Genomic DNA, 23,691 nt, shown 5'->3' on the forward strand with positions numbered 1-23,691 from the left:
TGACCCATTGGAGTTTTTAAACGGGAGATTCACTATTATACTCAATGAAGAAGTCTAAATTATAAAAATACCATATATCAAATGGACTTTAGAAACACATCCATTTCTTAAAACGTAACCCCGAAATCTCATAAAAATACCCAAAACACTCAATAGGGTATCAAAGTAATTTAATAATCAATATTAAATTCAATAGGGCCAGTTGTCATTTTTTGAGTTTGTTTATAGAAATTCAATGATGTAGAGTTTATTTATAATATTAGTGCTAAAAATGGGTATATCACTAAATATCTCCCTTAAGTTCTATACAATATATTGAATACTTTGCCAGAAGACGGAGACAAAATGAAAATGAAAACAGAACAAGGAAATAACATTTAGAAATCAAACAATGGCCTAATTCTGATGCAGAAGCTCAAGGGCTTTCAACAGTGTAGGTCTAAACCTATTGACATTAAGCTTTACATTTTGTTTCTCCAAAAATATTGACCTGAATGCTTCCCACCCCTGTTTTCCAATTGAGGAAGGGTCAGTGAAAACTGCATGATCCAGTGGGTATTGCTGTATCAACGTGCTCTCCTCATTTCTTATCTTATATTCCAAATACTTGAGATTCATATCCTGTGAAGGCTCGCCAAAGTCGTTCGTAGCCAGCCATTCGAACCCTCCAACGGGAAGTATTTGAATGAAAACTGCATTCTCAGGAAGGAAAAGAATGTTTGTAAGGCCAGCTCCATGAACTCCCATTAACACATCACAAGAGTTGACAACTTCTGCAAATTTTGACAAGTTAATGTCAGCCTCTGCAACAATCACCTTGAATCCCAAGCGTCTAGCCATTTTAGAAATTTCCCCTGTATTTGTGAAGGACCTTGTTCTCTTTCTTGGTATGATCAGAAGCCGGGGCCTTTTTCGTTGATGACCTTCTTTGATTCTGATTGCATTGGCTTTCTTCAATGAGAAACTGTTTCTTAGAAACTCTCTGAAGTCTTTCATAGAATATGAATGTTTTGAAGGGTCAATGCTCAGCTCCTTTTCATGTCTTTTAAGGCCAACCGTTAGGCCTGGGAAGCAATGCACAACATCTTCTTTGTCGATGTCGATAATGTCATACTTGGACAGTCCTTTTAGTACTGCTTCGTACTTTGTTACCCAAAAAGGTTTTATATCCGAAAGAAGAAATTGAACTTCTCCATCATATTTTCTAGAAGTTATAAAGAGAGGGATCACCACATCAGTGAACTCGTGGAAATGGTTTCCTGTATATCCACCATTTGAAAACAAGATGGCAGGAACTCTATGATTTCGGTTACATTGAGGGATTTCCAGTTCACCAATTACTGGTTTCACTGACCATGCTCGAGTATGGCTCATCGCTGTTTCGTCTTCTTTTCGAGCATAAGGTCTTATACTCCAGGACCTATTCCCAATTTGAGATGAAACAACAAACGCTGACGAAGATTTCGCATCGACATGAACATCCTTATTGATCTCGCAAAATTCCGTTTTTGCTTCCATGGTATTGCAAAGTGGCTCTAAATTCTTTGTCACCACTTCTTCAACTGCAGGATGAGTGTTTAAACGGCCTTAAATCAGAATGAACATTTTCTCATTATTAAATAAATACGCAGGAAATGAAGAAAATCAGAGGGGTCCTTACTCTTTGCCTCTTCAGCCTGACTGCTGCTTGCAATGGGATTAGTGAGAGTGCTTGCGTTTTGCTGCAGATCATCAGAATCTGCTGCTACATGAGAAGTCATATTTTCAAACTCCTCCGTCGTGTTTGTTTTTATCTCCGGATATTCGAGCATGTTTTTAATTACTTGCTGAGTGCTGTTTGTTTCCCAGAGTGCCAGTATCTGGTGTTTGACCCCCATTGACCGCTGCAATTTCACTGCGACATGATTGAGTGCATATCAAAGTTAGAAATCAATATGCTAAGCATGGTCACTTTGAAACTCTTGTATGAAACAGAAGAAGGTTACCAAAAAAAAAAATTTGACATAGAGAAAATTCTGAGAATGCATAAATGGACATACAATCTGGTAGAGGATTCAAATTAGGCTTGAGCACTGTGCAGAAGCACAATGCTATGAGCAAGCAGCAAACAAATGCTCCATATCTCAATTTCTTCTGCTCATGCTGACTGAAACTTCTGGCAAGTATGGAATCATACATCACCATTTTCGCGATCTTCGACTAATAGAATACAAACACTCTACGTACTAAAAAACATACAAAGGCATTTCGCTTTTGGCAGATGGAATGGAGAAGATGATGATCAAAATATTACAAAGAGTCCAAGACTAAGCAAGTGACCTCTTTAGTGCTAAGAGGCTTGCTTGCTTGAGTAGATGGGGAAGCAAGTCTTAATTGGTTGCCATTTTGTATGTCAATTGAAGGGAAGTTGAGGTGCATTTTCAATGCCTTGTTGCATCCCACGATTTTGTTAAGCTTTCTTTCTCTCCAGTTTAGCAGATTCTCCAAAACTAAAAAAATAGATATGAAAGGGACATTTTGGTTGACTGCATTTGAGACAAACATCTTTTCTGCATATATGATTATGAGCTAGAGTTCAATTTCTTGTTTATATTTGTAATATGCATAATCCGCCGGCTGTAGATTCCAGCTTCAATTGAAAGCTATGAACCAACTACTATTGTAGAAAATTGGATATTGGGTATCACTACCAGTCCTAAATTCAACTACAACTGCAAAGATAAAAATCATCCGATCAATGCAAAGATAAAAGTCACCTGATCAAAATCAGTTCGGTGAATCGGACCTTTTTTGTTTTATATTAATCTACAAAGAAGATGATTCAAATTCAAAATCTCTTTCAATATTGAAAAAATAAATACTACTAAAATAAAAGTAAGTCAGTCCGTGAAACGGTCCTTGTAGAACCAATATCACCAAATTAAACCTTCGACTGATTCTAATCCCAACACAATATTCAACCTTTCCCTCACCATTTGAGTGACCACAATGACTTACAATTGGTTTATTTTGATGTACATTATCTACAAATTATTAGTTTTAGTTAAACCAAGTTTAGGAGGATTGTCAATGGAGCACTAATATCATTATGTGATATCAACAACTCAACGAACATTTTCTACCAAAAAACAAGCCAACATAGTGCAAAAATGTGTCGGTCAGATTGAAAAAGTCTAGAGCCGTGGAAAATGCTGAGGCATGCATAGAAGCTAGTATGGGAGATTAGAGAAGGACATTTTAACCATACATTTGTCTCTCTATTTTGGTGGGCAGCATGATGAAGCCGAAGTTGGAGGGCTTTGTATTTTTAAATTGTTTGTTTTCTCAAAGGAATACGTGTGTGACTTAAAATAATATCAGCATTTCATATATAGTTCCAGAAAAGTAATAGGAGTTGTTAATGGAGTGTTATCACCACAATTATATGCAACCACTCTGGGCCTGGGGCCTCCAATTCCATGGATTAGGCATTGCTTATGGTTTAATATAATATTATTAGTGATATATATTATTACATATTGTGCATGCGTGTTGATTAAGCTATGTACAACCTTGACAAAATTCAGCACCCTACAACAACCGTTTGACCCTGTTTGCCCAAGTCAATATTTGGTAGCATATATCAACCACAGGGGTAATGTGGGTATTTTGCATGAGCTCAATTATTTCAAATGTTTTTAACTTCGATTATAATTATCAGAATTTCATGATATGCTTCGAATTGTGAAACAAACACTAGCAATGTGTGGCAAATAGGACATATAGCAGGGCAAAGAAGAGGTGGAAATATTGTCTCATCTCAAATTATAATGACAGAAAATCACGTATGTCAATGGGTTCCCACCACAGTGGTGGTGGATTCTCCCGTTCCCCCTCATAATATTCATGATCGAACCCTAGTGAAGTTTCTGTCCTCTAATGTAATCAAAAAAATCACGTATACATTGTTAAAATAGAGCTTCACCTTCAATTAAAAAAGAAAAAGAAAATAGATATTCACCTATTTATTATTATTATTATTTTATAACATGAATTCTGTATGAATTGTGGTAGTTTTTATTTATTTTCCTGAAAAATGAAACGTGGTTGTAACCAAACCTGTTCTTCCCCTCAAAATCATGTAATTGATATTAATTAATTGTTATGCATCGATTCAAGTCATCTTTCTAATCTTATTAATACTTATTGTTTATATTATTATTATTATAAGTGATATGTGTTTATTGGTACTGGTCAAGTCATCAATATGGCACTCAGAACGCAAATTTTTTCACTTAGATTGAGGAGGAGCCATTATGGCTAACTCTTTTTCTTTATGCAGATCTAAAAGCTAATGGCTTATCTTTATGTTTGATGGCAAGTGGGAGGTGCTCTTTTTTCTTTGGCGGATTTTTCTCCATTTTTTGGGGTATTTTTATGCTAAAAGTTTTTTTCAAAGGCCCAAACTTGCATATCTTTTTTTTTTCTTCTTAGTGTATTATGCTATTTGGTTATTGAATGAAATTCCTTTCATAAATATTTTTTTTTTTTTTTAAAAGAAGAAGATCACCTTCAAGCAATTTTCAATAGAGACTTTCACAAATTCAATCTTATTATGAAACTGTAGATGGAAAATTGATGCCTATAATTAAGAATAATATTTGCACCGTATTACCGATAATGACAATAGGTGGGGGGGCCAAAGTTGCCTCATTGCCATTGCCAAGTTGCCCTTACCTTACCATGTCATTTTCTTTACCAAAACAATATTTATAAGAATGCTTAAATTAAATCATCATCCTGACCCAAAAGCCAAAAAAACAAAATAAAACAAAACGGTGGGAGTTTGATTATGACTGAAACAATGAAATGTGGTGTGGCAATCTGGTGCAACTCTCATCTGCGGTCGTTGTGAACATTGACTTTAATTATTTGTGTACTACGAAAAAAATATTATTTAGTTTCAATATTGTGATAAAATAATATAGTAGTAATTACGTAATTTTATAGGCGCATAATTCATTAAAAATGGAAGCATATGCGTAAAATCCCCCCTCTTGCAAGTTGCAATGAAACAAATTTCTACTTATGTAATTTTATAGGCGCATAATTTATATATCCATTATTGCATTCGATTGTGGCTTAATGTTGATGCCCGTGCAATAATGAAGGTTACATTTGGCCTATCTTACCATTCGTTTTGATTTGGAGTTTCCTTCTGTTTTTTTACCTATGAATTTAGATTGTAGATGTTGGTTAAAAAAAAAATCAAATAATAGGAATATAAACAATCTTTAATCAAGTTTGTATTTTTGAATTTTATTCCAACTCCTGTAAAATTTTGGTGGTTAGGGCAGTATTATTTCTGTTTGTTTCTTGAGGCCTAAACATCCTTTGAACCAAGCCATGGAGGGTATGGTCCTCGAGCCCAAAAATGAATGTCTTTTAGACCAAGCCCAAGTTGTACAAAGAGTTGTCCTTTGGAAGAAGACGGAGGAGGAGGAAAGAAAATAGATCGGGTCCAATTTAGAATGTGAAGCCAACCACTAAAATAGCCCAATTATATAATAAGCCCAAGTTAAAACCCAGCTATAATAGCCCATACTATTTGGGTAATGAAGGTCAAGCTTTGACACCCAATCAAACCATTTGGGGATCCAATGGCAGGGGCATGGCTGAACTGAACTGAGAGCCGGAAAGTTGCAGACTTCAGTGAGTCCCATTTAGAATTCTGGTGAAATATTTCAGGTTTTAAAGGTATTTTTCTGACAGCAGAGGACTTTTATACCGAGACTTTATTTATGATGTAATTTGATTTATAAAATTGAGCGAGATTGTTCCTCATTAATTTTTAAATCTTTAGATCAGCGGGACTGTTGATTTATATGCTAAAGGATTGTTTTTTTGTTGGTGGTGTCCAGTCATCCGATGTGGCTGAATTTTGAGTTAAGGTGGAAAATGTTCCAAGGAGCTTTGGAGTTACATGAGCCTAAATTCATACAATATCGGAGCGTGCAGCCCAAGTATGACACCACCAACTACAGTCAACTTTTTATATTTTTTTATTTTAAGGATAATCACTATTTTAGTTGTCATACTTTGACTGAGGGTACTAAAATCGCTTTGAGTTTGACCAAAAGCTTTATTATTGTTTTCTGAAAAGGAAAGAAAATGGTATCAATAGCCTTTCTTTTCCCGTGATGTACATTATGAAATCCTCAAAAGGTTGCCTACAATTTTTCTGACCCGCTTGCTGCTCCGAAATTTGTCAGGATGGTTGGATAATGACCCGAAAGCTCAAAAGTAAATTTATAAAATCAGACCAAACTACTCTAATTTAATTGGGACAGATGGGCGGGTCGGATTGACCCGGATTTTTGCCCACCCCTACCTACAATATCTGTGTGGCTCTCGTTGAGTTTGGTCTGTTTTTTGTTCTTTTCTTATGGGCAGTGACAAACTCAGACATTCAATTATTATTATTATTTTACTATTTTCGGATTTGGCAATATTTTCTTCAAGAACACAAGACGTATCAATTTTGACAACCACTACTTCCACACAGCAAAAAAACAAAAAAAAGAATAAAAGAAAGGTTGATTTAAAAGAAAACCAATGAAAAAATATGAAAAATGATAATGTATTAGGATATAGGAGGGTTGGCTCAAAGTGGCTTGCTTTCGTCTTGTTGAACATAAATGTCAGATGAATGAGCCGCCAAAAACATGTTTTTGTCTTCCTCTCACTAAATACGTCGTGTGCTATTACAAATCCACCCCTCAATTATCATATAAACTAATATTATTATGGCGATCACTGAGGCCCTTGACGGACCCAATTTTATATAGAATCCTTTTCACGACCAAAAACAGAAGCATCATGGAGCTGCTGGAGCAGCTATAGCTATATCATTGGGTACGGCATTTGAAAAAAAAAATAAAAATAATAAGAACTTCAAGTCCTATATAAAACACACACACTACTCTGTCTGTCTCTCCCTCTATATCTCTCACACACTCTCTCTTTGAAGCTAAGGAGAAAATGGGGACAGAAGACCACACACCACAATCTCTGAGCTCACCATTGATTCAAGTCTGTGAAGAAGATGATGCAGTTAAGGAGATTGAAAAAGACGAGGGAAGCCATGGAAGGGGTTTTAAGAGAAAGGAAATTGTTGAAGAAGTAAAGAAGCAGCTATGGCTAGCAGGGCCTCTTATATGTGTGAGTCTGTTACAGTACTCTGTACAGATAATAGCTGTTATGTTTGTAGGTCATCTTGGTGAATTGTCTCTCTCTGGTGCTTCCATGGCCCTTTCCTTCTCATCCGTCACCGGTTTCAGCTTGCTGGTAAGTTTGCTCTCCTCTCTCATTAATAAGGACTATTGAATTAATTTAGACTTATGTAATACAGTACATACTGGTTTTTGAGTTCCAAATTTTGGTTGGATTCCTTATATTATATTATGTTGCACCCCTTCACCTTTATGGCACATCTACTTGCTTAGTTAGTAGATGCTATCACACATGCAATCATACTCAATTCGATGGAATTGTTTGATCTTAAAGGGGATCTTCTATAATTTCGCACGTGAGGGGTTATTTCTTGGTTTCGTCCCGTTATTAATAACTTGATTATTTTTAGATAATAGTAGATAGAATTTTCTAGTCACATTCTGTGGACTTTGCTTGCCTATCTTTCCAAATTTTCCAAGAAATCTCAAAATTATCCCTTTCCATTTGTGTTAAACATACAGCTTTTGGATGCCTCTAAGAATCTTTGAAATGAAGAATCACTTTATATTAATTACAGAAGTTGATTCATTTGTGGGAAACATAACTAAATTTGTTGGCATAACATGTATATAATACACCAAACCATCATATTAGCAGAGAAGACATGTTGATATTTTGAACTTTGCTTCTTGTGTGGAAATATTGTACACTAAAGATTAGTCCATCATGAAACGCCTTTTGGATCTTGACGGCTATGCTCTTTTTGAATCTTCATGGATAAATATTGGACACATTTACTTGGTCTTTTTATGTACATTTTAGTTAACACCTTTGGATATGTTTTTCCATTGATTTGTATCTACAATTTCTGGTCTGACTTTGTCCTCTTAAGGCTTGCTTCAATTTATTTTGCCAAAACGAAGATGATGTGTCTGATTTCATATAATAACATAACTCTTCCAAGTTGCAACCTGGTGAACCGTTTCTAAGTTTCTAATAATCATTCTGATTTTGATTTTTTCAACTCAAACAGATGGGAATGTCAAGTGCACTGGATACATTATCTGGACAGTGCTATGGTGCAAAGCAGTATCATATGATGGGCATACACATGCAGAGAGCCATGCTTGTTCTTTCAATTGTTTGCATACCCCTTGCTATCATTTCCGCAAACACAAGAATCATTCTAACGGCTCTAGGCCAAGATGCTGCCATAGCAGCACAAGCCGGACAATTTGCCCGTTTCCTGATCCCTTCCCTTTTTGCATATGGACTTCTTCAGTGCCTTGTGAGGTTCTTACAAACTCAAAACATTGTGTTCCCAATGATGCTGAGCTCTGCCATTACAGCTTTGCTGCACATCCCTCTCTGTTGGATTCTTGTGTTTACATCTGGACTTGGAAGCAGGGGAGCTGCCTTGGCAGTTTCAATCTCTTTTTGGATCAATGTGCTATTATTGGCACTTTATGTCAGGTTCTCTTCATTATGTTCCAAAACTTGGACAGGCTTCTCGAAGGAGGCATTTCACAACATTATTCCATTTGTTAGACTCGCTATTCCTTCGGCTGTGATGGTCTGGTAATTTCGATTTCTTAATTAATATTTCACAAGGTTGTCTACTTCTAAGATCAGTTATTTTAGTGTCTAAAGATCCTAATGCAGTTGACCATGAATTTAAACAGCTTGGAAATGTGGTCCTTTGAACTGATTGTTCTTCTATCTGGTCTTCTTCCAAACCCAAAGTTGGAAACCTCAGTGCTTTCTATCAGGTTGGTTCCTAACTGTGATAATTTACTCTTGGATTTCTTCGACAGTTTCTGCCGTCTGGTTTGGGAAATATTCTGCACTTTTAATGTTGTTACTTATCAAATTTGTGTATTGCCAGCCTAAATACAGCGGCAATGGTTTGGATGATCCCATTTGGACTCAGTTCTGCTGTCAGGTGAGCTACGCTGTGGTACATTTAAAATTGTAAAGTCAATCTTCCTTATGTTTCCAATCTTATGATGTCTCGGTTTCTATGATTTCCAGCACTCGCGTTTCAAATGAATTAGGAGCAGGGCATCCAGAAACCGCACGTTTAGCAGTGTGTGTTGTCTTAGTCATGGCCATTACTGTGGGTTTATTGGTGGGATCAGTCTTGATACTGATACGCAACTTCTGGGGCTATGCTTATAGCAATGAAACACAAGTGGTCAAATATCTAGCAACCATGATGCCAATACTTGCAACATCCAACTTCTTAGACGGTCTCCAGTGTGTTCTTTCAGGTCTTCCTACTATTTTCGTACCCTTATAATCAAAATCAACATAAACACAATATACAATTCCATCAGTATATTTATAGTAGCTAGGGATTAATGCAGTTAGTATATTTATGTGCTTTACATTTTCAGGCACTGCTAGAGGATGTGGCTGGCAGAAGATTGGAGCATATATTAATCTTGGGTCGTATTATTTAGTTGGAATTCCACTGGCTATTGTATTTTCTTTTGTCATTCACATCGGTGGAAAGGTAAAAAAAGAAAAAAGAGAGAAAAAAAGAAGAGAATTTTCCTTTTTCTTCTTTTCTTGCCCTTTTATAACTTTATCTGTTAAAATGTTTTGAACAGGGGCTCTGGCTCGGGATCATATGTGCATTGATTGTGCAAGTGTTATCACTTCTTACTGTAACCATACGCACCAACTGGGAGAAAGAGGTTCCTAAATTCTCTCTCCTATCTCAACAGAGACACAAATTCTTTCTCCTCTTTATATCTAATCTTATTGTTGTTTTGGTTAGGCAAAAAAAGCTACAGAAAGAGTATATGACACAACTGTTCCCGTGGACATAGTGTCATGAAGCTGGTTTATATATTATCTACAACAGGCTTCACTTACACTTGAAGATAACGAGTCACGAACACACCACAGAAAAGCTTGACAGTGTCAGCAGCAGCACTAGTGCAACTACATATGCTCGGCACAATACTCAAGCTACATCTTGAGCATTACCATTGGTAGTGGATGCTGAGGCTTGAAGATGCAACTCAATAATAAGTTAGCCTATCCCAGTTTTGGTGTTATTTGGGAAATTCTTCTGAAAATCTATCAGAGATGTCTTTTCCCTTTGGATGCCATTACAATTTTACAAATTCTTGAAACATGTAAACTTTAACTAGGAAGAATAAATCCTACGGATGGAGATGGATCATTCAATGAAAAATGTATCACCCTTCTTCTGTTCCGCCCTTTTTACGTGGTTTATTATTTATCAATAAATTCAACTTATATTTAGGAGAGGACTAAAGTTGGCATAAAGATAGAGAGCTCAAATGGTTCTAAATCTGTTCTTTATTCTTTGCTTGCGGTTCTACCAAAGAATGATTGTATTAGCAAAGAAAAGGAATGAACATTAATAGCACTATTCTCACTCAATGTTTTGCATTTTGGTATTATTTAATAAGTTTCTATACTTAGAGTAAGACACCTTCGGATCAGATGCAAAGCCAAGTTCTATAAATTTCCATATTCCGGAGGAGATTTGTATATAACAGCAGACTGTAGTTCTATTGCATTCATCAAAGTTGCCGTTTATCGATACATACAAAAACTCCCTTTCCTCTCCTTTGGATTCAGCATGGGGCAATTTGTCTATACCATTGCAGAGAATGTCATGAATGGGCTAGCTTCCTATGCTTACCAAGAAATCTGCTTGGCGTGGGGTGTCACAGATGAACTAAACAAGCTTAAGGACACCTTCTCAAGCATCAAGTTAGTGATCCTGGATGCAGAGGAAAAGCAAAGGAAGGAACTCCGTCTGAGCCAATGGCTAGGAAAGCTCAAAGATGTTTGCTACGATGTGGATGACATGCTTAACGACTTTGCATTCAAAGAACTGCAGATGCAAATGCTGATCCTCCGTGGGCGTGGGAGCATCAAAGGACAGGTACGCATATTCTTTTCGTGTTGGAATCCGGTCGTGTTTAACTTCGAAATGGGTCGTAGAATCAAGGAGATTAGAGAAAGGTTAGATGTAATAGCAAATGAAAAATCTCAGTTTCCTCTAGTGGAGAGAGATGAAGATTGGCAGAGTCAGAGAGTGCACATAAAGAGGGAGACTCACTCTTTTGTGCAAGCCTATGATGTTATCGGGAGAGAGGACGATAAGAAACAGATTATCATCTATCTCTTGAACTTGACCTTGAAGGAAAAGAGTCGTGATGTCCAGGAAAATGTTTCTGTTATATCGATTACTGGATTAGGAGGTATAGGAAAGACTACCCTAGCTAAATTGGTGTATAATGATCATAGGGTAGTTAAACACTTCGACATGAGAATGTGGGTATGTGTTTCAGACCACTTTGATAATAAAAGACTGGTGCATGAAATCGTTGCTTCTGCAACTAACCAAAACTGTGGTGATCAAGAAAGTTTTGATAGTGTGCAGAAAAAGTTGCAAAGTGCTTTGAAAGAAAAACAATTTTTATTAGTGTTGGATGATGTTTGGGATAAGGGTCAAATTGGAGTAACAACTGCAAAATGGATTGATTTAAAAGCTTTGTTAAATGTTGGAGCAAACGGGAGTAAAGTCATTGTCACAACGCGTAGCGAATCGGTTGCTTCGATTATGGACTCTGTTTGCGTGCATCAACTGAGAGGTCTTCCCCACAAGAGTTGCATGTCTTTGTTCATAAAAAGGGCATTTGGTCGAAAAGGAGAGGAGCAGCGCTATCCACACTTGATGGAAATTGCACCTGGTATTGTAGAGAAGTGCGAAGGGGTTCCTCTAGCCGTAACCACCCTGGGGAGCCTGCTGTATTTGAAAAGGGAGAAACATTTTTGGTCAGAAGTGAGAGAGAATGACATATGGAGATTGCCACAGGGAAACGATGACATTCTACCTGCACTGCAATTAAGCTACGATGCATTGCCAACTTACTTGAAACCTTGTTTTGCCATTTGTTCACTTTTCCCTAAGGATTACGTTTTCCGAAGCACAGATTTGGTGTCGTTGTGGATGGCACAAGGCTTCATTCAATCCTCTAAAGGAAACCAGGAGTTGGAAGAGATCGGCCTAGACTACATAAGGCAATTATGCTCTAGATCTTTATTTCAAATTGATGAAGATTCAATTGATTTTATAGTATTCAAAATGCATGCTCTTGTGCATGATTTAGCCTTGTCTGTGTCAGAAGAAGAGTGCTCATCAGTAAACTTCCGTCCTACCTCTGATAACTGTAAAAGGGTTCGACAGGTGTCGATGTCGGAGGATGACTTGCCCATGAAGGGGGAACGAGTTCCCGAATTCTTACGTCAGTTGAAGAAAGTGAGGACCATTCTGTTTCCAGTTCCAGGGCATGTAGGTATCTCCAGCAAATCTGTGTTGAAAGCATGCATCTTGAGATTCAAGTACCTACGGGTCCTGGATTTGAGTGGCTCAACTTTTGAGGTGTTACCGAGTTCCATTGGTAAATTGAGTCGCTTGAGATATCTCAACTTGTCGAAAAATCCATTCATAAAGAAGCTTCCAGGATCCATTTGCAACCTGCTGAATTTGCAGACCTTGCTGCTTTCAAACTGTGAGAAGCTCAGGGAGTTGCCCAGAGACATCGGGAACCTGATCAACCTCAGAACATTGGTGTTAACCACAAGTCAGATGGTTTTGGCAGGATGCATGGAACGCCTCACCTCTCTTCGATTTTTACAGGTCCACAATTGTAGCTATCTTGAATCTTTGGGCCAAGGCATCCAATGCCTCACTAACCTCCGAATGCTGATTATTAGCAACTGTGAGAATCTGAAGTCGTTGCCACCCGACATGAAATGCTTAACCGCATTAAAGACTTTGGGTATCTCCGGTTGCGAGAAGCTCGACTTGATGACGTCGGGAGCAGGTATTCGAGGTCTTCGATCAGTCTCCATCTCCAAAGCTTTGCACTTGGAGGCTCTTCCCCATTGGCTTCAAGACTCTGCAAACACACTGCAGAGCTTGCGTGTTAAGAACTGTGAGGATCTCAAGGAACTTCCAGAGTGGCTGCAAAACTTCAAGTTGCTCCAGCAACTGGTGATTGAATATTGCCCTCAATTGTTGGCTTTACCACAAGGGATGCGTCACCTGGGTGCATTGAGATTATTGAAGATCGACGGGTGTTCTAAACTGAGCGAAAGATGCGAAAGCAAGGAAGGTGCAGATTGGCCCAAGATTGCTCATGTCAGTAAGATTACACTTGACGGAGAAATTATCGCCTCAAAAGATGATTAGTCATTCATTGATCTTTTCATTTTCATGTGTTTTTTATTTCTATCTTTTATTTCTTTTTTCTCGGTGGATGTATTGTCAAGTCGGCAAGAGAATACTGCTGCAGTTTTACACGTTCATGTAACTTTTACAGATGACAAACCAATTTATAAAGTGCTATTGTCCATTTTTGTCTTGATGCAAATTTTTTTTGAAAGTTTTCTTGACCACAAATATCACATATTTAATTAGCATCAAATGGAGCAATTTGGATTAGAGAATAATCACCACGTAAACACAGGTCACAAGGAACAATAAATACGACAACCTGGTTCCAGTACATTTGAGTCTCGTCTTAAAAAATACAAGGTATATAGTTCAATAACAGAATAAATGTTGGTGACCTAATTAGTAATTACCCTGAACAATTAGACTACTCTCAGCCATCAGCTAAACAATAAAATCATAGAAGAAAAAGTGAAAGAACGAAAGACGAAGCAAAAAAAAAAAAAAAAAACACAACACGAAGAGCCCTCAAAATTTAGCCTTACATGGGCCATGGTACAAATTCTCTGTTTCATGTTTATTACAATTATTTTTAAGCCCCCAAACATAATTCTGCATCGTGTTTATCTTCGACTTCACTGAATACTGTCTCCTCCCTATAATCTCGACAGAATAGCAAATGAAAACCTCGCAAGCAGATATATAAAATAAAATGGAGACAGGCATATCACAACATACTTCAAACATTAGCCACATACCTCATTAGTGTGGGAACATCAATCTTACACCTCTCAAACAAATAATATATATGATTCTGTATATCAAGTGTGCTTATTCAGGCTGCTGGAATTCAAGATCTAGTTTCCTCTTTAAATGCGTTCTGTCAGCACTGCAGAAGAAAAAGAAAACAAAGAATTTTATATCTCCAACGTTTAGATTTCAATTCAAGCTAAAGTGTCAACTATCATGCAGATTTGTGTGAGTACAGAGGTTTAAAAGAATTAGAAAAGACCATGTAAAAAGTGATTTACCTAGTAATTGTAGGTCTATTTGGAGGTTTTGCTCCAAAGATAGAAAAATCTACTGACATCGGCACTGGTTCATTCCTGCTTGTATTTTCACCAGCAGCCTGTCTGGTTTCACCAACACGATCATCAATCCTATCACCTTGGTATGCATTTCCTTCAAAACCCTCACGATCTGGCATCACTCTCCTTGACTTTCGTGGAGGTGATAACACAGTAGGACCATCATTTGGATTAAAATCTGAAACCTTAGAATTGACAGATTCTCGCTTTGGAGCAGGTCTAGGAAGTTTATCTGGATAAGTAGGCAGAGGCGCAGATGTAAAGTACCTAAACAGGACCACAGAGATCACAGGCAGAACAAAAAGAGAAGACAAAAAACTCTATATCCCAATTCAATAGCTAGAGTCAGATACCTGTGCTCTAATGCCTGCTGCACGGATATCCTAACTTTTGGGTCATAAGTAAACATCTTCGCTAACAAATCCAGGGCATCATCACTAGCCACTGGAAACAATGACCGCAAAGGGGGTGCTGGAACATATTGGTATTCCACATAATCAGGAAGAAATACCATATCAGGCCATTGAGAAGGCGTTGGAGTCCCAAAAGCCGCAAAAATTTTACCTAGTTGATCAATATCACTTGATCCCTATCAAATATTGCAAGCCAAACCAACATATAATCAGAAACAGCCGCACCCAGTATAAACATTATTTATAGACAGCCTATGGAGAGCAATAAAAGAAGTATACATGATCAACCATTGCAAAACATAGCCTGACCGGTAAGAACTTAATAAAAAGTAAGGCAGATTCATGCTATTCAACAAAGTAAATTTTAAAAAAATTGATTCATTACAATAGTCAGTAAAAAATATTGGCCAGTGAAACCTGCAGTAATTCTAAAACCAAACAAACAACAGAAGAAAGGCTAAAATATCTATTACTGGAAGAACCATAATTCATTTCAACTGGATAAACATTCAGAAGAAATGAGAGAAATCTATTCAAAAGTAAAATGATCCCAAAACTGAAAGGTGCCTCTTATAATGAACTCAGAAAGATATAACCCAATACAGGATTTTTTCTTGCCATAATATAATACCTAACAAAGTTCCACCTGGTTTTTATCCATTACTAGAAACAAGCATTTGTAAAACTTAAAAGCCACATATTTCCAATGGAAAACAGTAACCATAAAAACAGAGTTTCATTACTACTATGAAATATTGCTTTACCTGCAAAAATGGTCTGCGTAGGAGAAGTTCAGCGAATATACAAGCTGCAGCCCAAACATCCACCCCAGACCCATATTGCTTGGTGCCAAACAACAGCTCAGGTGCTCTATACCATCTAGCAAAGACCTATTCAGATGCGCTAAGGGGTTATAAAGAGCTTGCACCTAAAAGCATGCAAATGATTTAAAGAAAAAGTACTTCTAATGGTACATAAAATAAACATCATCTTTGTTCTCTAACTAAGCTTTGAAGGAATCCGCCAAAGAATCAAATATTTCAAAATAATTTCCACACCAGATACGCAGTCTATTCATAATTTAAGAAAACAAAAATGAGAAAAACGTCCAGTTTTAGAAGACTAGTTGTTGTACCATCTATAGGAAAGTCTTCCTATCTTAAAGCCATTCAAAAAACATTTCATTCTTGAAGCAATACCTCCAGATTTGTTTTATATATTCGGCATATATATTATAACGACTAATACCAGTATCAACAAGATAATAAAAGAAAATTTTTTGTAACAGCAAAAAGCTACAGAGTACACTGCCATTAAAACCTTAGCATTACTCCCACTTTCTCAAGTGCTATTTTCACTAGCAGATGAAACTAAGTGAAATATTAAAATTTAGCTTCAGTTACATGAAATCAGTAAAAGAAGACCGAACTTCAAAATTTTCCATCCTCCCAAACCCACATGATCCACAGATACATTTGCTACCATAAGGGGATGATAAAACATTTAATAGTAGAAACAGGATACATTCACCACCATGGAGAGGACATTTCTGGGACAGGTGAAGATCGACGTTAAACCAAACTCACAGCGTAAAGGACAAACAAAGTTTGCAAACCATACCTAAAGAGATCTAACTCAGAATACCATCAATATAAGGAGAAAGCATACCTGGTGAGTGAACCTGCGATCTGGGCTCCCAAATACTCGTGCTAAACCAAAATCTGCAAGTTTAAGCTGTCCGTTAGGTCCTATCAACAAGTTGTTAGGCTTCATATCCCTGTAAAGCACAATTAGCAAACATCTGAGACAAATAATAACAAGCAAATAATGACCTACAAAGATCGCTTCTAGACACAAAAGGGCTACCTGTGTAAAACCCATTTCTTGTGGCAAAAAGCAAGTCCTTTTAAAGTCATCTGAAGATATGACTTTATGTCAGCTGGTGATAGGAATATATTTCGGTCACGTATAACAGCTTCAAGGTCTGTCTCCATGAACTCAAATACTAGATGCAAGTTTCCTTTATGGGGGAATGCATCAATCAACTCAATTATATTTGGATCTTTCAGCTCTTTTAACAGTTTAATTTCTCTAAGTGCTGTAAAATTCACCCCTTCCTTTTGCTTCCCAAGCCGAATTTTTTTAATAGCAACTGTCTGTCCTGTCTGCAAAAGAAATGTATTGAAACAAAATCATAAACAGACGAGATTACTTATCAAAGTCATAATGCTGCATTCAGTTTTGCAAATTAAATAAAAAACAAACAATGAAGGTGTATAAGAAAACGAAAAGGAAACTTTAAACAGCCAGCCACCACTTCAGAAAGAATAACAATTCATTAGTGGCATTTTGTAGATAAGAAAGGTGAAAAACCAAAAAGACCAAGGAGGAGCATATGCAATTTACCATTCTCCAATCCTGGGTCAGCATAACAGCAAAAAAACAGACAACATTAGGTTAACAAATTACATTTCGAGGGCGACTAAATATTAAATGTCTGCATTAAAACCCAATTGAGATCAAGTTTCTAGGTATGAAAAGAAAAAATTAATTCGAACCTATAATTTTCCAGGACTTTCAAACCCAGGAAAACAAGACCCTCAACACAAAGCTGTTTAGCTTTACGTCTCCAGAGTCTCAATTTCATAATTTAACCCAAACAGCAAGAAGAAAAGAATAGCTTTGCATGTACACATAAATACAATTATACAATCCCATTTAATATTTCACTTCCCCCCTGCTTCTTCAGCATCCAAACCCAAAGACCACCAATATAGAAGAAAAAGTAAAATTGTTTTCCCTGTCACAACACAAATTTCTGAGCAGCGAAGCAAGTGCTAAACCAAATTTCACACACACATACACAAACATAACAAATTCTCAAACCTTTTAAACTCGAAAAGTCAAATACAGCAAAAACAAAACAAAAAAAACACTTATCCATAATTTTTTTTTTTTAAAACCCCTCCGACGAAAGCGAAGTGTTGGGGCTTACCTGAGTATCAATGGCTTTGTAGACGACTCCGTAGGTACCTTCACCGAGGACCTCGCGCTTCAGATATCTATCGGCCACTTTCTTCGTTAGATCGACCTCTGCCATTGCGGTCTCCGAGTTATCACTTCACTAAAAAATTTCTTTATTTACCGTTTTACAAGTGAGATTTTTGTGTGAATCTGCTATTCACAATTGGGAATTTTCTAGGCAAATCATTTTCCAGAGAAAAAACTCTAGGGTTTTAACATTGGTGCAGAGAGAAAGCCGTTGAAGGCCAGAGAGAGAGAGAGCGTGTTGAAGCAACGTCTATAGGACTGTGTATAGACTATACCGCTTTAACGTTTTTTTCCTTTTTCTTTTAGTTTTGTTTATTCTGTTGTTTCCCCAGAGGGTCTCTTTTTAATATTAACGTTTGTCCGGGGCTGTTTTAGACTTTTCAGCCTCTCATATCTTACTGTTCGGACGTGGGCTGAGGAAGGAAAGCCCAAGATTAACTAACATAGTCCCGCCCAACCCATATTCATATTCATAGGCCTGCCCGTATTTATTTGCCTGGACTTTTCAGTCTGCGTCATATTCCGCAAGCAATGATGTCATCAACTGAACAAACAAGTCGTCTTCCTCTGCGATTTTCTTTTTTGGATTTTTAATTTGAGGTAAATTCAATGTTGGAGGTTATTATATAATAATATAGTATTCGTTTGGGCAGACTGAATGCTAGAAATTGACCTACTTTAATTTTCTGAATATTCAAAACATTAATGTATGTTTGTTGACTATTGAGGATCCATCCATGAAATGAAATGAAGCTGTCGTTGAACATTCTAAATTACAAGATCCAAAACCCATATAAATATTATCAACAAAATTGCTACGAGGTGTTGATTGAAAATGGAAGGTGTGAAGCTAATTGCCACAACTCAAAGCCTGTTCTGCACAAGGATTGAGTGGGCTCTAAAGCTCAAGGGTGTGGAATACGAGTACATAGAAGAAGACTTGAGAAACAAGAGTCCCATCCTTCTCAAGTACAACCCTGTCCACAAGAAGGTGCCTGTGTTTGTGCATGACGACAGAGCCATTGCCGAGTCGCTTGTGATCCTTGAGTACATTGATGAGACATGGAAGGAGCACCCCTTGCTACCTCAAGACTCATATGACAGAGCCATAGCTCGCTTTTGGGCTAAATTTGCTGATGAGAAGGTAGTACCCTTTTCCTCTAACCCCAATAAAAGCTTTCTCCCAAACTATTTTGATCTTGTGCTTGCTTATAACCAGGTTGTGTTTGGAGCATGGAGAGCTTGCACGGCAGCGGAAGGCGAAGAGAAGGAGACGGCAATAGAGTCTGCACTAGAATCACTAGCATATCTTGAGAAGCAGATTGAAGGGAAGAAGTTTTGTGGTGGAGAAGAAATTGGGTATCTAGATTTAGCATTGGGATGGATACCTCACTGGCTGAATACTATGGAAGAAGCTGGAGGCACGAAGCTATTTGAAGCAGAGAGGTTCCCATCTCTGCATGAATGGGGTCACAACTTCATCCAAATTCCACTCATCAAAGAATGCCTTCCACCCAGAGAAAAGCTTGTCAACCATTTGAACGCTAGCCTCACTTACTTGCGTTCATTATCAGCCAACAAAGCCTGATCTCAATTAGTTGGCTTGGCTGCCAACAGAAGAGAAAATAAAGAAACATCTTTATTTACATCTGAATCTGATTACTGTTTTGAGTCTTACTACTGTTGCTATTATGTATTGTTTTTACTTCCCATTTGGGCTTGTGTCTTGCTTGTCTATTTGTCTGAACTAGAATTAATGATGCATTATCTTTCTGAATGAAAATCCAACTTTTGTGCTACCTTCTTGGCATTGCATTTGGATGGGATACAACCAGACCAGCTGAAGACATATATTTACAGACTTGTCAAACAAATAAAGCAGTTCAAAGTAAGGCAGATGGACCTAGAAAAAGTTAAACTATGGCCATAGTCCTGTGCGTGCACCTAGTTTTCTTTGACACATCAAATTTCTAGAAGAGGGTCCAATTGCCCATCCATGGATCATGATGCCAGAAACAAATTCTATCCTTAGTTTGAAAGTTCAACCGACCACCCTTGGATATTTTCATTCATGGCTTCCCTATGCAAGAGATGCGATATGTCATATGGGAAACTGGGGCCACTCAATATGGTCATCTTGGTAATTAAAATTACTAAATAAAATCAATTATTTATGGACTTACGAGTCATAAACATGAGAATTGGACTTAATTACAACTTTCTCTTCAAGAAATGAACTGACAGACTTTTCCAAATCCCACCTGTATAAAGTTCAAACCAAGGCTTCAAAAGATTGAAAGCTTGGTTCAATTTCAGAACTTGCAGGCTTCAAAATGGGAGATGTTAAGGTGATTGGAGCCTCTCTAAGTCTTTTTTGCTGCAGAATTGAATGGGCTCTGAAGCACAAAGGGATAGCATATGAGTACATTGAAGAAGATTTGAGAAACAAGAGTCCCCTGCTCCTTCAGTATAATCCCGTCCATAAGAAAATCCCAGTGCTTGTGCATGGTGAAAAACCGATTGCGGAGTCCCTCATCATCCTTGAGTACATAGATGAAACATGGACAGAGAACCCTATGTTGCCAGAAGATCCTTTTGAAAAAGCAATGGCGCGATTTTGGGCAAAGTATGTTGATGAGAAGGTAAACAATTTGTGATGGATTTTAATAGCTCTCAGTTTGAGAGAGTTTGCTATTATTACAAGACTCAGATACATGCGCGCAAACACAAACATATATGAATGCATGTACATGTACTTATACATTTATATTATACATACATGTATTGAAAAGAGAAGCTAACAAGTTTTTCAATGATTATGAAATGCAGTGTGTGATCAGTGCATGGACTGCTAGCCGTACAAAGGGGCATGAACAAGAGAAAGCATTGGAGTCAGCACAAGAATCACTCCAACTTCTGAATAAGCTCATTGAAGGCAATAAATTTTTTGGAGGAGAAACCATGGGCTTCCTAGACTTTGCAGTGGGCTCGTTACCTAACTGGCTCAAATTCTTAGAAGAATTTCAAGGCATAAAGCTATTTGATACAAAGGAGTTGCCATTTCTTCACGAATGGGCACAGAGATTCACTGAAATTCCAATCATCAAAGAAAGTATACCAAAGATAGAAGATCTCCTCAATTACAGCAGGGCTCAGCACAAAGCCAAATAATGTCAAAGAGGAAAAACATAAAATTAAGTGGTTACAGATAAATTTTCGGATAAAAATAATGTAAAAGAGGCATGACACAGCCTTGATAGCATATGTTACCTTTCCAATTGATTGTAGTCCTGATATATACGTGTAATATGATCCATAATAGGATAATTGACATCTATGTTTGAGTTAAATTAAACAAGAAAATCAAGATATTACACGTCGACAGCGGCACCAGAAAGCAGTTCCTCCACTTTTGCCTCGACCAACTGCTAATTCTTCATCAATGTAAAACCATATAAAGAAGGGATCCTTCGTGCTAGGCTCTCTGTCATCCTTTTGGCCTAGACTGATCTCTAAAGCTTTTAAAGGTCCAACTTTTATCCGGATACACTCGAAGATGAAGGCCAGTATTCTCTTCTTCCAAGAAAATCTTCCTTCAAATGTTAAGCATCCAATTGGCCCAAAATACACTCCATTCTCAATTCTCTTTCCCTGATAATCCAGGCAGACGTTTGTTAATCTCAAAAGTTGACAAGCAACAAGGAAAATGCTACTCATGCCTATATTTTCCTTGGCTTATTGTTGATGATGAAAGCTTCTAGGAGCTCTTATTTGGTAATAAACAACAATATCCACACAAGTGATGTTTGACATATGGAAAATCACCATAGGAAAGAGGAAGGCAATAACAAAAGCATCAAGCATCAAGCATCACATGCAGGCTCTAAGAACACACCCCAATTGAAAATCGCAGAGAAACTTGACTATGCTGGTTGTAAAAGCATCAAGCATCACATACTCTCAGAAGAATTTGTAAAGGGCCGTTGAGGGTTGAAAAAAAGAGCATCAATATTACTCAGCCTGACTTTTTTTGTCCCCTTTTCCACATTTTCTACTTTTTTCAGAGATTTTGCTCTCTACAAAATGTAGCCATGAGTAGTTGAAATAGAGATGGAAAGGCTTACAGCAGCATCGAACCTCTGAACAGCTGTAATAGGGAAGTAGCGACCACCCTTCAATTCCTTCTGCAAATACCACAAGAAAACAATGTTCATTTCTAAGATAAATGGCAAAAGATGAACATGGGTATGCCATATGTGAAAGAATTACACTAACCTCAGCAGTAAAAATGAGCATCCAGGTTCTGCCAGGGGATTTTGATCCACCAAGCGTATCGAGAAACCCGGAGGGGTCAAGTTTTGCCTTCTCAATGACAGATAGAGCAGACAGAATCTCCTCTGCAGCCACCCGTCTTGTTTTTGCAGCATTCTTGAGCACTTTCACACTCTCCTCAACTTCCTTAACCCAACAATAACAGCACAACTTAATCAAAAAATGGTCTCAAACTAGAACAACACACTTAAATTCAAGTAAATTATTCTCGAGAAATTTAAACAAGATTGTGCTACTGATGTTGTGTTGTGTCCTGCTTGTAATTGGAAATCTCAGTTTCTTTAGCATGAGTCAGGGTTACTAACTACGCATCTGAAGATAAAATAAAGGAAAAGCATACTCCGTTGGGCCGTGGTTCCTGGACAAGTAGAGGTGTGGTGGTGGCACTTTGTTCCTTGCCATCAAGGGTTGCTCTGGTTCTTGCTCTGTGAAATTTGAGAATCAGATTGCGGCTTGTGGCCTTGGCATGAGGTGGGATTTGGAGGGGAAAACTTGAGGGTCTGAGTCTGAGGGATGCTTGAGAAGAATTCAGAGCCATCAAGTAGGACACTGCTGTCTGTGAGCCCATTGCTGTCACTCTCTATAAGGCTGGCATGCAACTCTCTCCACGTTTTATGTCTTGAATCTGTTGATCCATTCATTCACTTCTGTTTCCGAGGGGATTAGATTTTTATATTTAACCAAAAAATAATGAAAGTAATTAATAATAATAATAATAATAATAATATTATTATTATTATTATTACAAATAATATTGAAGAAAGGAGAGGGCGTGCAAGGATAAATGTGGAATAAATGCTCTCAATCCTAAACTATTTTTAATTAATTTAATGTAAGTGAGGTGAGAATTCAGTTAGAAATCAATAAAATTTAGTTAATTCGTATCCGATCCAATATAAATTATATTGTGATTTTTTCAATCCGATCCAATCATATTAGATGTTTAAATCCAATCCAATTGATATTAGATTGGATTGAATTGGATTATTGGTTTTGATAATAAAAAAAGACAATAATGAAATATTAAATATTTATACTTAGGTTTAATCCAATCAAACATATTAATAGATGTAAATGTAAATATAAATGAAATACTAGAGAAATTTTTTTTGATTATATAATATATTAAACTTAAATGACTTAAAATATTCATAATCTTTTCAACTACAAATACTTAAAAGAGCAAAATAAGCATAAAATTAACCATATTATATTGGAGTGGATTCTTATAAACAAACCGTCATCTGATCTAATTATATTGATTTTGAAAATTACGAATTCAATCAAATCAGCCAAATTATCAAAACTGATTAAAATTGTATTGTATCTATTAATTTGGACGAATTGAATTGAATCTTATACATCCCTA

The 23,691-nt window shown here is 37.1% G+C and overlaps 6 protein-coding genes and 1 pseudogene across 7 annotated transcripts; 4 read left to right on the forward strand and 3 right to left on the reverse strand.

The window, feature by feature from the left end:
* Positions 1–301: 301 nt before the first annotated feature.
* On the reverse strand, positions 302–2,730 carry LOC103338739 (beta-1,2-xylosyltransferase XYXT1-like). The gene is made up of 3 exons (XM_008241978.3): positions 2,040–2,730; positions 1,661–1,894; positions 302–1,562 (listed from the first exon to the last, which is right to left on the reverse strand). Exons 1-3 carry the CDS (start codon positions 2,182–2,184, stop codon positions 397–399), a joined length of 1,545 nt encoding a protein of 514 aa, XP_008240200.2. The 5' UTR covers positions 2,185–2,730; the 3' UTR covers positions 302–396.
* A 4,107-nt stretch (positions 2,731–6,837) lies between these two features.
* On the forward strand, positions 6,838–10,438 carry LOC103338738 (protein DETOXIFICATION 16-like). Its single transcript, XM_089041341.1, has 8 exons — positions 6,838–7,326; positions 8,246–8,790; positions 8,895–8,981; positions 9,098–9,154; positions 9,244–9,482; positions 9,609–9,727; positions 9,825–9,911; positions 9,995–10,438. The coding sequence occupies exons 1-8, from the start codon at positions 7,021–7,023 to the stop codon at positions 10,052–10,054; spliced, it is 1,500 nt and encodes a 499-aa protein (XP_088897467.1). The 5' UTR covers positions 6,838–7,020; the 3' UTR covers positions 10,055–10,438.
* Positions 10,439–10,688: 250 nt separating this feature from the next.
* On the forward strand, positions 10,689–13,954 carry LOC103338824 (putative disease resistance protein RGA3). The gene has a single exon (XM_008242082.3). It carries the CDS (start codon positions 10,832–10,834, stop codon positions 13,454–13,456), a length of 2,625 nt encoding a protein of 874 aa, XP_008240304.2. The 5' UTR covers positions 10,689–10,831; the 3' UTR covers positions 13,457–13,954.
* On the reverse strand, positions 13,752–18,271 carry CDKD1;3 (cyclin-dependent kinase D1;3). The gene is made up of 8 exons (XM_008241976.3): positions 17,935–18,271; positions 16,806–17,104; positions 16,608–16,716; positions 15,704–15,829; positions 14,880–15,115; positions 14,470–14,793; positions 14,197–14,327; positions 13,752–14,094 (listed from the first exon to the last, which is right to left on the reverse strand). The coding sequence occupies exons 1-7, from the start codon at positions 18,037–18,039 to the stop codon at positions 14,270–14,272; spliced, it is 1,257 nt and encodes a 418-aa protein (XP_008240198.2). The 5' UTR covers positions 18,040–18,271; the 3' UTR covers positions 13,752–14,094; positions 14,197–14,269.
* Positions 18,272–18,648: 377 nt separating this feature from the next.
* Positions 18,649–19,789, forward strand: LOC103338736 (putative glutathione S-transferase; annotated as a pseudogene). The gene is made up of 2 exons (XR_016122028.1): positions 18,649–19,134; positions 19,210–19,789. The product of XR_016122028.1 is annotated as a putative glutathione S-transferase (transcript).
* A 388-nt stretch (positions 19,790–20,177) lies between these two features.
* Positions 20,178–21,357, forward strand: LOC103338733 (putative glutathione S-transferase). The gene is made up of 2 exons (XM_008241973.3): positions 20,178–20,632; positions 20,820–21,357. The coding sequence occupies exons 1-2, from the start codon at positions 20,324–20,326 to the stop codon at positions 21,159–21,161; spliced, it is 651 nt and encodes a 216-aa protein (XP_008240195.2). The 5' UTR covers positions 20,178–20,323; the 3' UTR covers positions 21,162–21,357.
* Positions 21,075–22,965, reverse strand: LOC103338735 (microbial collagenase). Its single transcript, XM_089041509.1, has 4 exons — positions 22,663–22,965; positions 22,266–22,448; positions 22,115–22,174; positions 21,075–21,641 (listed from the first exon to the last, which is right to left on the reverse strand). The coding sequence occupies exons 1-4, from the start codon at positions 22,888–22,890 to the stop codon at positions 21,354–21,356; spliced, it is 759 nt and encodes a 252-aa protein (XP_088897635.1). The 5' UTR covers positions 22,891–22,965; the 3' UTR covers positions 21,075–21,353.
* Between the last annotated feature and the right edge of the window lie 726 nt (positions 22,966–23,691).

Source organism: Prunus mume, linkage group LG7 (assembly GCF_029339155.1).
Source record: "Prunus mume cultivar Tortuosa linkage group LG7, ASM2933915v1, whole genome shotgun sequence".
NCBI classification, from domain to species: Eukaryota; Viridiplantae; Streptophyta; class Magnoliopsida; order Rosales; family Rosaceae; genus Prunus; species Prunus mume.

What these genes read in the sequence shown, in the direction of transcription:
- LOC103338739 (XM_008241978.3), bottom strand. Translation starts at nt 2,184, where the DNA reads ATGGTGATGTATGATTCCATACTTGCCAGAAGTTTCAGTCAGCATGAG. An exon ending in TTTGAATCCTCTACCAGATT is followed by an intron (nt 1,895 to 2,039) that starts GTATGTCCATTT and finishes ATCATGTCGCAG; the next exon opens with TGAAATTGCAGCGGTCAATG. An exon ending in TCAGGCTGAAGAGGCAAAGA is followed by an intron (nt 1,563 to 1,660) that starts GTAAGGACCCCT and finishes CTCATCCTGCAG; the next exon opens with TTGAAGAAGTGGTGACAAAG.
- LOC103338738 (XM_089041341.1), top strand. Translation starts at nt 7,021, where the DNA reads ATGGGGACAGAAGACCACACACCACAATCTCTGAGCTCACCATTGATT. An exon ending in ACCTCAGTGCTTTCTATCAG is followed by an intron (nt 8,982 to 9,097) that starts GTTGGTTCCTAA and finishes GTGTATTGCCAG; the next exon opens with CCTAAATACAGCGGCAATGG. An exon ending in GGACTCAGTTCTGCTGTCAG is followed by an intron (nt 9,155 to 9,243) that starts GTGAGCTACGCT and finishes TATGATTTCCAG; the next exon opens with CACTCGCGTTTCAAATGAAT.
- LOC103338824 (XM_008242082.3), top strand. Translation starts at nt 10,832, where the DNA reads ATGGGGCAATTTGTCTATACCATTGCAGAGAATGTCATGAATGGGCTA.
- LOC103338733 (XM_008241973.3), top strand. Translation starts at nt 20,324, where the DNA reads ATGGGAGATGTTAAGGTGATTGGAGCCTCTCTAAGTCTTTTTTGCTGC. An exon ending in CAAAGTATGTTGATGAGAAG is followed by an intron (nt 20,633 to 20,819) that starts GTAAACAATTTG and finishes TATGAAATGCAG; the next exon opens with TGTGTGATCAGTGCATGGAC.
- LOC103338735 (XM_089041509.1), bottom strand. Translation starts at nt 22,890, where the DNA reads ATGGGCTCACAGACAGCAGTGTCCTACTTGATGGCTCTGAATTCTTCT. An exon ending in AGGAACCACGGCCCAACGGA is followed by an intron (nt 22,449 to 22,662) that starts GTATGCTTTTCC and finishes TGTTGGGTTAAG; the next exon opens with GAAGTTGAGGAGAGTGTGAA. An exon ending in TTCAGAGGTTCGATGCTGCT is followed by an intron (nt 21,642 to 22,114) that starts GTAAGCCTTTCC and finishes CTGGATTATCAG; the next exon opens with GGAAAGAGAATTGAGAATGG.